At 41.2% G+C, this 15,351-nt stretch overlaps 2 protein-coding genes across 3 annotated transcripts in view; both read right to left on the bottom strand.

Annotated features, from left to right (window-relative positions):
* LOC113160323 overlaps window positions 1–15,351 on the bottom strand; it is a 76,697-nt gene that overhangs the window by 22,502 nt on the left and 38,844 nt on the right. The window lies entirely within an intron of this gene.
* LOC113160356 (rho-related GTP-binding protein RhoG-like) lies at window positions 1,778–15,131 on the bottom strand. The gene is made up of 5 exons (XM_026357577.1): window positions 15,017–15,131; window positions 6,091–6,203; window positions 5,214–5,380; window positions 4,067–4,237; window positions 1,778–3,773 (listed from the first exon to the last, which is right to left on the bottom strand). Exons 3-5 carry the CDS (start codon window positions 5,340–5,342, stop codon window positions 3,498–3,500), a joined length of 576 nt encoding a protein of 191 aa, XP_026213362.1. The 5' UTR covers window positions 5,343–5,380; window positions 6,091–6,203; window positions 15,017–15,131; the 3' UTR covers window positions 1,778–3,497.

The following is a 15,351-nucleotide window of genomic DNA, read 5'->3' on the forward strand; positions in this document are numbered from 1 at the left end:
TAAGACTCCTTCTTCAGCTTGACAGCATCCCTTACTTTCGGTGTCGCCGCCATAACAGGCAGCAGAGACCTCCCTCGGTATCTGGTTGAAGCTGCCCCGATGGTGCGAGTTGAAGACCCCTCTGTTTCCAACAGACCCTCTGTTCTGTTTGGGTCTGCAAAGTCTGTCCTTCGGATCCAGCTCCCAACCAGGTGGTGACACATAAAATAAGGATTTTTATAAGAATCTGATCCTGCAAAAAGTAACTGATGATGTACAAATAAATGTAGTGGAGTTAAAGTAAAAGTACCTCAACATTTTACTTGAGTACAGTACTTCAGTACATGTACTCACCACCTCTGCAGCAGATTTCTGCCGTTTTACACAATCAATTCTGCTCAAGATATTGTTCATGTTATTATTGTTCATGTTATGTCACCATCGTATCAGGTTGCTGAGTAAGCTGTAGTCCAGAGCAGCTGTAGAGCTGATTCATGCTGTTTATTGACAATTACTGATAAAAACAAGATATGAGACTCAACAAATGATGTTCACAAGTTGACTGATTTATACAGACAAACTCACACAGAGTTATAAACGTACTTTTGGTGAACACCTTGTCTTCTGTGGACACCTAAGCTCGTGGTTTACGTGCACCGTGTTCTAAATGCGGCCCCAGAACTGCTGTCAGCGTTATACACAGCTGTGGGTATTTGTAGCGTCTGCAGCACTAATTCATCACCACAGCGATATATCAGACATCATTATTAAACCTCAGAACGAGCTTAACGCAACAGAGCTCACAATGTGCTTCACACGTAAGAAGAAAAACAACAGGTAACGGCTCAAACTGTCAGAACAAAGAAAGGAGTCATCACAGTATTTAGAAATAATAACTGAGTCAGTGAAAGTGTTCTAGTGGAAGATCATCTCTTTATTTGCAGCTTATTTGTCTGTTGTTAACATTAAGTCTCAGACACAGGAACAGGATATTCCTCTCAGCCTTGGAGGAGACGCTCCAGAGGAAAGACTGACATCCTGGAAAGAGGCAAACTGAATTCACACAGACTAACGTCCAGCGGGCCGGTTCCTCTGTCCCGGTTAAAGGTTTCAGACACTTTCTCTCCTTTTCTTCAGAGGAACATTGTCTGACTGGAAACAATGAGGTGAATATGTCTGTTTGCACAAAACGTTTTAATAGAAACACTCTTTGTGTTGGAACCACAGTGGTGGTTGGTGGTGGCACAGCTTCATCTGGAATCTGATTGGCCACCACTGGTCCTCCCCCCTCTTGAGTTAGAAAGTGAAAGGTAGTTGGTTTATGTTGGTGAGCAACAACGTACAGAACCAAAACATCTACAGAGACACAGAAATGTATCACAAACGGACACAGAGTGAAAAAGATGAAAATGACTAATCAGATTAGATCAGGAACTATTAACTGAATCAGATCTTAAGCAAAAGTTAAACTGGGTCCAGCTTCCAAAAGCTTTTATAAAAACTCCAGAGCTCAGACTTTGAGCTCCCCCTAGCTGGACTTTTTGAATATCTCTAATTGTGATTTGATTATTTTATTATCTGACACCATAAGAGTCCGTTCATCGTTTGGGGAAGTTGTTTGTCAGCTAGTTATTTATTAAACTCACTTCCCTCATATTCATTTACCTGAAGAAGAAAACACCTTCACACACAATCGACAGCCCATCAGAGTTTTTCATTTCTCTCTTTGGTGTTTGGAGGATGATTTAGCCACAGGGCGAAAAAATACTGCAACATCAAAATATACTGTTACAAGTTCTTCATAGAAAATATAAATTTTATTCAATATTAATAATGATGGTTAAGTTTTCTGATCATTCTACCAATAATAGCAGTACTGATGATTTTCATGTCTTAATTGTTTGAAGTGAACCCCAGTGTAACTAAATGAAACCTAAATTAAAATTAAAAGAAAAAGAAACAACAAATAGTCACAACTGAGAATTAATCATGTGTTAAATGTGTTATTAAATACACGCAGTGCAGTAAAAAGTACATTAAATCTTTTAAAAATGTGCAGTAGAAGTACAAACACCTTAAACTTTCCATCAGTGTCATGAAAACCTGGGAATAAAACACAGCAGGCAGACGTACTGTATGAAACTCGTATTAAAAAAATAAAAAAAACAGTCAATTAATAAAAACCTGTTCAAAAATCAGTTCAAATCAAAGCCTGTTAACAGTTTCATGGGATTACCACAGAAGGTTTTACTTCTCTTAACCTCAATTTTTGATCCACACAGACCATCTTCATGTTCATTATCAATAACTATTTCTTTCTATTTATATCCTGCTCATCTTCAAACTGCTGCAGATACATCTGAAAAAATCCTTCACAAGTACGTGCACCGATTTCATGCTGGGCAGTTGTAGTTGTATAGATCAGGGTTTTTCTATCTGAGTGTTGGATCCACATGCTGTGAGCTGGCAGCTCATTACGCTGAATTAACTATTAGCAGTTCCTGTTTAGTGTGGTGGCGAAGAACCATCAATAGATCACTGAGAGGAAAACATGAAAACACGACTGTTCTGAGGCACGTTGTGCAGTCAGGTTACCGAATCATTTCCAAACCTGTGGACAGCAGAGGTGACGATACTGTGTCCTAATGAAATCAATTTTAATAAAACTGTGTTTCATGTCTGTGGGTCACGACTCTGAGAAGTGGAGTCTTTAAAAATGAGCAACAAGTGGTTTTAAAGTACCGTAACCTCGTTAATGAGCTGAGTCACAGCAAGAAAGTGAAATAGGAGGATGAGGAGACTGTAGGTGGTTGTCAGTGAAGGTGTGTTAATGGGATTTGACAAGAATAATGTGAAAACACTTTGTACATGTTTTAACATTTATTGGCTCCAGTGAAGGTGAAGATGGTCATAATTTCATTAAATGAGCCCAATGTGGCGTCCGGACAAACTTTTCAGGGTTTGTCTCGTCTGTTTCGGGTCTGTGAAGATTCACTGCTGCCATCACTGGATTCCTTAAATTCTCAGCTTAAAAACACGACAGTGATTCTCAGGCAAGTTCTGGCCCACAGATAATATGTGTCCAGGAAATGTACGCTGTGTGTTAAATCTGAGTTATGAGAAATGTCTTCAAACAACATTTATCAAACTAGAACTGCTTAGTTCTTCCTACCCTGCTTGTTCCTGTCCACACTTTACCACCGGATCCATTTAAAACTTCAAACATGATAATTCTCAGGTAAGTTCTGCACTAAATAAGGAACATCTTTGCTTTTCTGTGATTTCCAAACAGATTTCATTCACTGCCACTTTAGATACGCTGTGAGATGATGGCTGACACTGTTCCAGTTTTCCCAATAGACTCTGCTATAATTCTGGGACAATAACGACCTTTCTAATTCTTAAAGAAAAATTCTAGCTGAACATAAAATAAAACATTTTAAACATCATTTTTTTAAACAGTCTCTCAGACGGTTATCCCATAAACTCAGCCCGGCTCCAACCCTCGAGGCTCGGTCCTACAGCAGGACGCAGGGCTTCTTATTGACGGTGGGCTGTGGGTTAAGGAAGGATCTCACGGCCTCGGTGAACACGTCCTTTATGCCGTCCTGGTTCAGAGCCGAACACTCCATGTAGCGCATGGCGTGGATCTGCCTGGCGAGGGCGGCACCCTGCTGGTGGGTGACGGGCGTCTGGTTCTGATCCTTCAGCTTCTTCTGGATCTCAGCATCATTTCGAAGGTCGCTCTTTGTGCCGACCAGGAGGATGGGAACGCCGGGACAATGGTGAGACACCTGAAGGGAGATCCGTAAACAGGAAAGAGTGAGACTGCAGGAAGTGAGAACACTGTAAACATGAAGCTACATCAGCAGCTGGTTCCTACAGTGAAAAGATTCAGTTTTATTTAAAAAAGCACCAAACGTTGTTTTCTTCTGCTTCATCTACTGGTGGGAACCAGTCCGTCCTGTATTAGTACAGGAGTTCTACGGCTACATTACAGTGACCATGACAACATATCCCATAATTATGAAGATGTAAAAAATTATTTCTGCTTTATTCTGTTGCCAGGCAGATTTTGACCTCTGACCTCTGGATGCCACTTGTGTTTGACGTTCTCGTAGGAGGCCGGGCTCGAGATGGAGAAGCAGATGATGAAGACGTTGGTCTGCGGATAGGACAGCGTCCTGAGCCGGTCATACTCCTCCTGCCCCGCTGTGTCCCACAGGTTCAGACTGATGATCCTGCCGTCCACCGTCACCTGAACGCACCACATGTTTCCCTTCATATCACAGTAACGTTTGAAATTCTCCGTACAAAAAGTATGTTTAGGGACAAATCAGAGGATCCTGTAAATGGAACAAACCTCAAACACACATCTACAAAATAGATGTTAGTTCTGGATGTACTTATTATGTAATTAACAAGTATTATTCTAAGTATTCTAGTAAGTATTCTAAGTACTTATTATTGTTCTGTTAGTATCTTCCAAATAATTAGCATCCTAACAAATAAACATCGACTTACTTTCACTATAAAAAGTTCTGTGTCTGTCTGTTCAGCTATAATCCCTCTTATATATTTGTGAGTCAACACTTGCTGACATGCTGCTTTATTTCAGAGCGTCTCTTGAACACGTCCTCTGACCAGATGCACACGAGCAGCGGGAGCAGAAAGTTGTAGATTAAGACAACAATCATGGAAAAGGTCTGATGAGAAGCTCGTCCAGCTGAGAAACCATCTACGATGTCTCTGCTGCCGTTTTCTCGCTGTGATCTCAACATAATACTGTAACTTCCTCTGGCGTTGTCATGGTTTCTCTTCACGTTGTGCAAAAGTGGAAGTTCATAAGTTCCATTTTCCGCCAGGTCAAATTTACGCCCTGCACTTTATAATCTTCCAGATAAATGCACAATGACGCTGTTTTAGAGGAAGTGTATCTGCAGCTTTAGAGCTCAGATCAGGACTGGTTTACTTAATCACATCAGCTAAATGAAAGCTTCTAGTCCAGGGACATGGTTCAGTACAGGAAAGTACAGTAAAGTACTTCTACTTTACTAGTATATTAGACTACTCCAAATGTACTTCTGTACTGCTTTTAATTAAGTAAAACATCAGTAAATCAGTATTTTCATCTTTCGAACATGTCGGACAAAACAGGATTTATTGAAACAACAACTAATGAAATCAATAAAATCATCGGCATCACACACACACACACACACACACACACACACCTGGCTGCTGTAGTTGTCAAACACAGTGGGGATGTACTCTTTGGGAAAAGCTCCAGTGGTGTAGGAGATGAGGAGACAGGTCTTCCCCACAGCACCGTCACCTACAACCACACACTTTATAGTCTGCATGATTACCTCTGACCTCCGACCCCTGACCCTTCAGCAACCTGCACACACACACATTACTGCTGTTAGCAGACATTCAAATCTAGTAATTGTAACATATGTCACTTCACACGGACGTCAGACCAGTACACACAAAATGAATTTAGATTAAATAAAATTTTATATATAAAACAGAATTTTTAAAAATAGAAACTTTAAAAAAATAATTATATTAATATTTAGGAATAGACACAATGAAAGAAGAAAATAATAAAGTATAAATCCTCGTGCTGCTCTGACTATTTGACTTTATTTTGAGCTCAAACTGTTCCTCTTGTTTCTGAACCATTTCATTGTCTTTGAATCAGATTCTGATTTATTTGACTTTCCAACAGCATCTGTTTGTTTGTAGTTTAGCTTAGTAACTAGTTAGTTAAGAGGCCAAATCACTCCCAGTTGGAGTATTTGGGATTTAACTGGAGCACTAGCTCTGCTAACCAGCTACAATCAGTTCAATGAGCTCCTCTGCTTTCGGCTTCTGTTGTTCACCACCTGCAGAGAATTTAACGCTTCCTATCTTCAAACATTCCTGGAAACAATTCAGACAATACTGGTCAAACTTGAGCTGCACGATCCAAATGAAACAAATTCAGTTTTCCCCTTAAAGCCAGTTCGTTATTTTACTGAATACTCCACCGAGGATTGATTTTAAAATGAACGTGTTCTTCTTTTATTTCATTGTCATATCGGGATATTTATTATTTCCCTGTACCTTCAGTGTGAGCGTCTGATTGGTTAACTCGTCCTGCTCCAGCTGTCAGAGACACTTCAGTTTCCTTCAGTTAACACAGTTTGTCCAGAAACACATGATGTTCCATCGTCTGCCTGCAGAGAGAGGGGCAGGAAGGGAGAAGGTTTGTCCTCCATCAGTATTTGTGTTTATGTAAATGATTGGTGCAGAAGGAAACGGTCTCCAAACAAAACAGATGGTATCCTAAACACACACACACACACACTCAGACATTTGAATACCAGTGTTACTCTGTGAATTAACGTCATACTCACTTTACATTTACATCACAGAAAGACCCCAGGTCAGATTTTAACATCTCTATTTCCCTGCATCGAGCTGTCTCATATTTTAATATGTTCAGAAAGTCACCGTGTTAGCACCAGTAGCTAATATCTGAGGTAGTACTTTGCAGTACTGCAGTACTACATTGCACCCTTTCACTCTCAGGAGGTGGATAAAACATCTGAGTACAAGTCTGAGAGTCCCTGAGATGATATTTAAATCACCACTATTCCAGCTCGAGTCACCACGGCCCCGGCTAAGTCACCCAGGACATCCCATAATCTAAAGAGCATCACAGAGACGATCACAGTATCCCCGAGCCCCTCAGGACGTGTCGTGGAGATCATGTCACTCAGACTGTATCCATGTCCCAGATGAAACACCTGTCCTAGTCAGGTCACGATCGAGTCAAAGATTTAGAACTGATCCCACGGGATACCTAGAAACCTAGAAAAGGTCGTGAAGGGTCACCGTGTCCGACTCACCCAGAACTGAGGTCAGTCAACAGAATCATAAAACATGTCTGCGTCACTCCGTAGTGTCACCGAGTCACCCCCAACGTCCGAAGCAGACATGAACCCTAACCCAGACCTGAGCTGAAGCTCGAGTCAGAGTCAGAGTCACGAAGTTCACGTCACAAAGATCATGTCTGAGTTATGAAGGTGAAGTCTGAAGACTCCACAAACACAAAGTCAGACTCACAAAGGTCAGGTCTGAATTACAGAGGTCACTCTGACATGACCTTCATGACTCTAAGGTCATATCTGACCAGGTTGACTCTGAGTCCCAGATTAATTCACTAACGTCTCAGACACCCAGCTTGTGTCTGAGCTGCTTTAGTTGTACAGTGTAACAACAACCAGAAAAGAAAAAGACCTGTTGGTTATTGTCAATCACAAACTAAGAACTCTTAGAAACTTAATTTTAAAGTTTAACACAGAGAGTTTTCGTTTTTAGGGGTCAGTGATTCATGTCTGCTCGTTCCAAGGAAGTAGAAAAAGTTTAAATAAGAAAAGTGAACATGATACTGGTGGATTATGTGCTGAACAATAAAGTGGTAACTCTGTCGTGTCTCTCTCCAGATCCAGTCTGGATAGAGAAAGTGGCTCAACCCAGACTCTGGGGACGGCGTCCCCGCCCTCCCCTTTCTCTCTCTCTTTCTGGGCGGAGGTCGGTTGATCTCACTCCTGCTGGAAGCTGTAACCTCTGATCTCACAGCTTTTCATTTTCTCCAGCTTCTCTGCTTTATATTATGTAAAGGAGAACTGTGACCTTTGACCTTTGCAGTGGTGGCATAAACATCTAGATCCTTGAAACACGACTCCGGTTCTACTCTGCATTTTTCTTATAATCCACAAACCTCTCAAACCAAGAAGGTGTGAATCTGTCTCTTAAAACCTGGACCTGGAGCTCCAGGTTCATCTCTAGCTGGATTAAACATGAGGTGACGGTAGTTTATCTTTATAGGAACCTGTTTGTCTCTTTTTGTGTCTTTTATTGCTCGTTTTTTAATTACGACTGCGTCTGTGTATCAGTTGGTAGAACAGTCGGCGGCTCGACTCCTGTTTCCTTCTGGCCCCGTGTCAAAAAGCCACAAGAGACACAAAGAGATAGAAGTAGATAGTAACGAATCTACAACACCGAGAATATTAACCAGAGAAACTGAAGCAAAAACGGTTCAAGTGTTGTAACGACGTCCTTTTGTAATTTAGATGTAGTTGGAAAAAAAGGAAGCTTTCAGAGAAAGAAGTCATTGTGGTTCATGTTGAAATAAAGCAACCAATTCCAAAAAAGTGCTCGAGACACTAGTTTGAAGCGGGCGTTCATAAAAACAGAAACTAAACTTCAACTTGTTCTTTATCAGTTTGATCTGAACTAATTAACATTACGTTTTAAGATTGACGGTACAAATTTGTCAAAACACAACAAACACAAACACTTTTCAATGTAGAAATAAATTTCTTTTGACAAAAATAACAAATGACTAAACTGCAAAACCTTTTTAAAATATTAACACTGAAACTAAATCATAATCAGGAGCTAAAATTAAGAACCGGAAGAAAACAGTCACCAGTTGAGACATTTACACGTGCATTCATCTGAATCCACAAATGAACTAGTAAAATAATACATTCAGAACAGTACTGAAGTCAAAAGCTCAATTATCATTTCTTCTATCAATATGATGAGGTGGCAGCTGTAGATACTTTAGAAACGGATGTTTTATCTGTTAAATAACTTCACACTCACACAGGAGCAGCAGCTGATAGACGCTTCCGCAGGCTCAGTTACTTTCTTAGATTAAAGCCTGATCACAAAGGCGAGTGACGGGTCCTCGGACGACATGACATTTCTGAGCATTAACATGTGGAAGACTCCACCGGGCTCACAGCAGGTCGGGCAGGTGGGACGACGCTGTGTAGCGGTACTGTAATGTGGTACTGGATGGTGGTGGAGCAGTACAAAATCATGAGCGGTACATGAAGTACTTTTCTTACAGGAAGTAAAATGAATATTATCACTCGCGGTTTGGTTCTATTGGACAAATATTGAGCTTTTTTCTGAACTTTCAAACTGTAACTAGTATAAATAGTTATTTTAGGGATGTAACAGTTCAGAAACTGAGACCAAAACCACGACACACACATTTGTGGTCTCCTGTTGCGGAGCTGTCACCCAGAACTGTGATACGACCCCCCCACCCCCACTCAACCTGCTGGAGGGAATGTATTTAGCGTCTTTATAGTATCTTCTAGACTCTTTGCTTATGTGTTGCTCATAGACACAGACGTGTCATCTTCTGAGCAGACGTGCTGCTGTAGTGTTCGTAGTACGTGTCTTTCTTGTTAAGTTGTTTCAGGACCTTTTAACACTTCAACACCCGCCTGTGTGTGTGGTTTCAACACATACGGTCCAATAATACACAACGATTCCTTTAAAAGCTTCTCAGAAGGAAAGTATGTTGGTGTTACTTAACTAACCTGTGTAGAACAGAAATGAATGTCGAGCTGCGACTGATAATTCTTCACACTCATCAGCTCATCTTCAAATGATTCGTAGGTTTGTCTACGAGATATCAAAGATGCTGCAGTGGAGCACGCCTGCCAGGGTGTGGCTTTTAAAATGACTGTAAATACGAGTTGACTGATAAAATGGCTGCAGCTGACCAATTAGTTGACTAATTGTTTCAGTTTTAATGTGCACGCTGTGAAGCAGCTTCCTGTAACGACCACAAGATGCTGCTGTGATTAAAGTGTAACTAATGAATGGAAGGGAAAAACGCTGAGGCCGGTCAGTCACATCTCCTGGTGACATCAATGACATCTGCAAACTTCTCAACAGTCCAAACAGACCCAGCGTCCTGCTTCATGAGGGATTTTCAGCTGGAACTGTGCAGTGAAAGCAGCAGGTCTGTAAACGCAGCTGTGAGGGGAACAGAGCTCTGCCAGCGTCAGACTGTGAGAGGAAGAAACGCGCTCAGAAAAGAGGAAGAAGAATCGAGATCAGTAACATGCAGCAAGCTGAAGATGACCGAAACACATTCATTGTGTAAAAGCTGCCTTCCCCTAAATGTGTGTGTGAAGTTAAAGTGTGAATCTGTACGTTTGCTATTTTAATACCAGTTAATCATTAGCATAAGAAGTTATATTTAACTGTGAGCATGAGAAGATTTACATGAATGATCACAAAGACAATTAAGGTGGAGCAGTCACAAAGAAATGTTCACCTTAATAGGGTGACGTGGGGCATGGGCCCCCAAAGGTCAGAAGGTGGCAGTTACGGACTGAAAACAGGGCAACGGGCTACAGACAAAAACTCTAGTAGTTAACTAGAAAACAACCACAGAGCCTCAGACAACAGACTCCAAACTACTTCAGTGTTCAAAACAACCACAAAAAGACTCAAAACTCTGGAACAGTGAGTTCGAACGAACTCAAAGAGACTCAGCAAAGACACGACGAGGTGCAAAACGAGGCCACGAGACACAAAAAGATTCTGGGTCCACAGAAAGTCTGCATATTTTAAAATATCTGTGTCAACCCTCTACTAAACACTGGTTTGCTCTGTAGTGGGCAGTAAAGTGAGATTTTAAATGTCTCTGACTTTTGTTTCAAACGTAAATCTCTCACTGATGAAAACCACCTGTTCATGAGAATTCACCATATAAAGCTTCTTCTTTCTTTGTCTGTGGGAAAGTTTCATTCATAAAAATGTGAAACAATAGTAAAAAGAAGAATTCAGCAGAGCGCTGCTGTCAGAAATCAGCTAAGAACAGAGTCCGTCGTCGTGTTAGAGACGTAATAGTCCGTGTGTGGTGTATGATCAGCAGCTGTACTGACAGAAATTAAGAGGGACGTTAGTGGAGCTGTCAGGACAGAGGACGGTGCTGGACCTTCCTTCAGACTCACTACTGAAAGAACAAGTCAGTTCAAACGACTGGATCTCGTGTGAGGCCTTTTATCTTTGTCAGGGAAGTCGGCTGAAATGAAATGTAAATTTAGATCATCTTTGGTAACTGTACCACTGAAGAGACACAGACAGCCTGGTGCCTCTTTCACGGTCTCTGGTCATTTATATCAGGTTACAGGAACTGACAAACGAGGCAGGTTTCGAATTGTCAGCATGTCTGAATTCTTTTTCTGTGCTTTTATTTTATCGTGGTGGTTTAGGAAGAGTCTTCTGACCCACAGAGGAACTGAATCCTCCTGCAGCTGGACCTCAGATGGGAGAATCTAAAATTGGAGTAACAGGCTTTACAGAATATTTTTACATCTGTGTGAAAAAAACCATGTGAGAAAAGAGACACCTGCTAAATGACTGTCAGTGACAAAAAGAAAAGCTGATACCAAACCAGGACCAAAACCAAGACTGAAACACCAGAGAATACTCAAACAAAGCAGGGCTGACAGTCAAGACAACATAGGACCACGTTGTAGCTAAAACACCAACCAGGACTAAAACATCAAACTGTGTTGGGTCAAGATCAAACAGAAATAATGGAGGAAAATTGGGACTGATGAACAGAACCAGAGAGCAGATACCAAACGTTAAAAGGGGCTCAGGACACAAATACAAGCAGCCAGATGATCAGGCAGAAACAAACCAACAGTTTATTGAACAGGAAAACCCTGACTGCACACAACACACAGAGAGAACAATAGGTCAAAGTTAGAGCAGGAAGTGGTCTGTAAACTGCGACGGGTGTGTACTACAGACTCGCTGGGTCATAATCTAACTATTCACCTTCGTTTTCTCTTCCAAAAATGAGAAGTCACCTTGTTCCCAAATCTCTACTTACTGTATTTACAGTCATATTATTATTGACAAAGTCAAACTGGGTGAACACGACAAGCTGAGTCTTCTACAGTTACCGTACGAGTGCAACACCCTTCACCCTAATAAACAGTCACAGGCCAAGAGGAACTGGTCTATGTTGAAACCGAAACAGGAAGGGTTTGTCCGTCGCTCTGTTCATCCAACAGCAGTATGAAGGGAAAGTGTCCATGAAGTCAGTCTGACCGGCAGGTTTCTACCAATACAAGTAATTTAAATTTAAAAAACTGATGGAACCATAACCACACAATCCTGGTTTTCACCTGGCTAATGGTTGACTGGACTAAAACAACCGAGAACATCAGGCCGAACCTGGACTAAAACAACCGAGAACATCAGGCCAAACTAAACCTGGACTAAAACAACCGAGAACATCAGGCCAAACTAAACCTGGACTAAAACAACCAAGAACATCAGGCCGAACCTGGACTAAAACAACCGAGAACATCAGGCCGAACCTGGACTAAAACAACCGAGAACATCAGGCCAAACTAAACCTGGACTAAAACAACCGAGAACATCAGGCCAAACTAAACCTGGACTAAAACAACCGAGAACATCAGGCCAAACCTGGACTAAAACAACCGAGAACATCAGGCCGAACTAAATTACCACAAAATATGGGAACAAACAAGACTAAAATTAGTCATATTTTATGTGCAGTTTGACATGTAAATTATTGACCACATCAGCACTATCTTGGCAATCAGAGATACATCAGACTCTCTAACTTCCTTTCTCATTCTGGGAAGACTGATAGTGGCCAAAATGTCTGATTCACATCTGAACATGTGCATCTGCTGACTCTGTGTGATGTCATCTTGCCTGTAGAATTAGAGGACACAATTAGTGAGTCTAGTTTGCCTATGATCACATTTATTGGACAGTCAATCAGATCACTACAAAGAAACACACAATGATCCCAAAGACAATCAAAACAACCACAAAGTCAGGCAAAAAGACTACAACTAGATACAAATGACCAAGAAGAAACGACCACAACAAGGATCAAAACAACAACAAGACACAAAAAGGGCGGCAGTAGATCAGGTGGTAGACCAGTTGCCTACAGACCCCAGGGTCAGGGGTTCGATTCCCAGTTCCTCCTGGCTACTAGCTGAGGTGTCCTTGGATAAGACACCGAAACCCCGTAATAGCGCCGACTCAGTCTGGCAGCTGTCCAAAACGAATTTCCCCAAGGGGATGAATAAAGTATACATTATTATTATTATTATTATTATTAAAATTACCTTCAACAGGAGACAAAGGCACAAAATGGCACCCAATAGTCAAAAAAACAACCACAAAGAGACACAAACACCATCAAATACGTGAGATACAACATAACAAAAGGACACAAAATGCCAGAAAAAAAAAGATGCAAAACAACAACAAAGATTCAAGATTCAACTACAAAGACAGGACGAAGGCAACAGAAAGAAAGAAAAAAGAAATGCAAAGCTACAAAGTCAAATAAAAAAGTCACACAAAAATCAGTACAACAGGCAACAACAAAGATTCAAAACTATAAAGAAGGGACACAAAGTGGCAAGAGCCACAAAAAGACTGCAAAGACACAAAGACACAAAAAGATTGCGAAGATACACAAAGACACAATGAGACTGCGAAGATACACAAAGACACAAAAAGACTGCAAAGACACACAAAGACACAATGAGACTACAAAGACACAAAAAGACTGCAAAGACACAATGAGACTGCAAAGATACACAAAGACACAATGAGACTACAAAGACACAAAAAGACTGCAAAGACACAATGAGACTGCAAAGATACACAAAGACACAATGAGACTGCAAAGATACATAAAGACATAAAAAGACTGCAAAGACACACAAAGACACAATGAGACTGCAAAGACACAAAAAGACTGCAAAGACACAATGAGACTGCAAAGACACACAAAGACACAATGAGACTACAAAGACACAAAAAGACTGCAAAGACACACAAAGACACAAAAAGACTGCAAAGACACAATGAGACTGCAAAGATACACAAAGACACAATGAGACTACAAAGACACAAAAAGACTGCAAAGACACAATGAGACTGCAAAGATACACAAAGACACAATGAGACTACAAAGACACAAAAAGACTGCAAAGACACAATGAGACTGCAAAGATACACAAAGACACAATGAGACTGCAAAGATACATAAAGACACAAAAAGACTGCAAAGACACACAAAGACACAATGAGACTGCAAAGACACACAAAGACACAAAAAGACTGCAAAGACACACAAAGACACAATGAGACTGCAAAGACACACAAAGAGACACAAGCCTCAAAGAGACAAATACATTAAATAACAACAAAGGGACAAGTAACAACAGCAAAGACACAAATCAACAGACTCAAAACTACATCAGAGACTCAATCCACCCACAAAGATGCACTAAATGGCACAAAGGGACTGAACTTTAGTAAATAAACTGTCTACGATGAACAGTGTTAAACTTTATTCCACTACTCTCCTCTGCTAACACATCATTTACTGTGTTTCATAAAATTCCTGAAATTTTCTCTGTGAAACTTTCTGTAAAGTTTTTTTCTGTATTTTAAAGTAAAAACTGTTACTTGTATATCTTATAGAGTATATTTCAATGTACTACAACCCTCCATTTTACAGTATTCTAATATTTACTTCATCGGGGCCCTGCAGTATTTTATGATGTACTTCAAGTCTCCTTTTGACTTTCTTACATTTACCCAGCAGTTGTGGTGGGTATATATGTAGTACTTGTACTGCAGTACTCATGTAATCCTCTAATATGTACTTCAACTTGGGGCCTGGAGATAAAAGTCACATATAAATAAACATTAAGTTGTTTTCTTTGGAATAATTTGACAGAATTGTTCTAGTACCAATAATATTCATAAAGTACTACTTCAACTTAAACTCTACTCTCTTATAACAAAGTATTACTGCGATATTCCCCGTTTTCATACTTCCACCTCAGTACTGTTAGTTCTTTACTTGTAGTACTACAGATACTGTGTACTACTACTATTCCATTCCAACTCTGAAGTTGAAACACTGGGAGTGGTCCTTCTCCATCTCCAGTTTCCTGCAGCAGCGTCAACACAAGAACAAACAGCTGATCGATCAGCTGGAGAACCGATCGATCAGCTGACCGGAATCGAACGCGGGATCGATACCGCGCTAAAAGTTTGGACTCGGACAAAACCAACAAGACCCGATCAGAGCCGCTGGTCCCGGAGCTCCGGGCGGGGGGGGGGGGGGGCAGCACACACTCACCGGTTCTCAGTCCTCCTCCCCGGTCACAGGCTCCGCTCGTCCCGCTCCGTGTGTAGGTGTGTCGCTGAGTGCGGGAGGGGCAGCGGATATCTATCTCGGTGTGAGGCGGGCGGGTGGAGCTAACGGGGAGGAGGAAGTGTGAGAGGAGAGAGAGGAAGTGGTGGAGCGAGTTTGAGGAAGTGTGTGTGTGTGTGTGTGTGTGTGTGTGTGTGTGTGTGTGTGTGTGTGTGTGTGTGTGTGTGTGTGTGTGTGTGTGTGTGCGCAGGCTGTCATATACTTGTGTGGACACCTCACTGTTGAATTCATGTCGCTGTGAGGACATCTGACCTCGTCCT

The sequence above is a fragment of the Anabas testudineus genome, chromosome 10 (genome assembly GCF_900324465.2).
Source record: "Anabas testudineus chromosome 10, fAnaTes1.2, whole genome shotgun sequence".
Classification (NCBI taxonomy): Eukaryota; Metazoa; Chordata; class Actinopteri; order Anabantiformes; family Anabantidae; genus Anabas; species Anabas testudineus.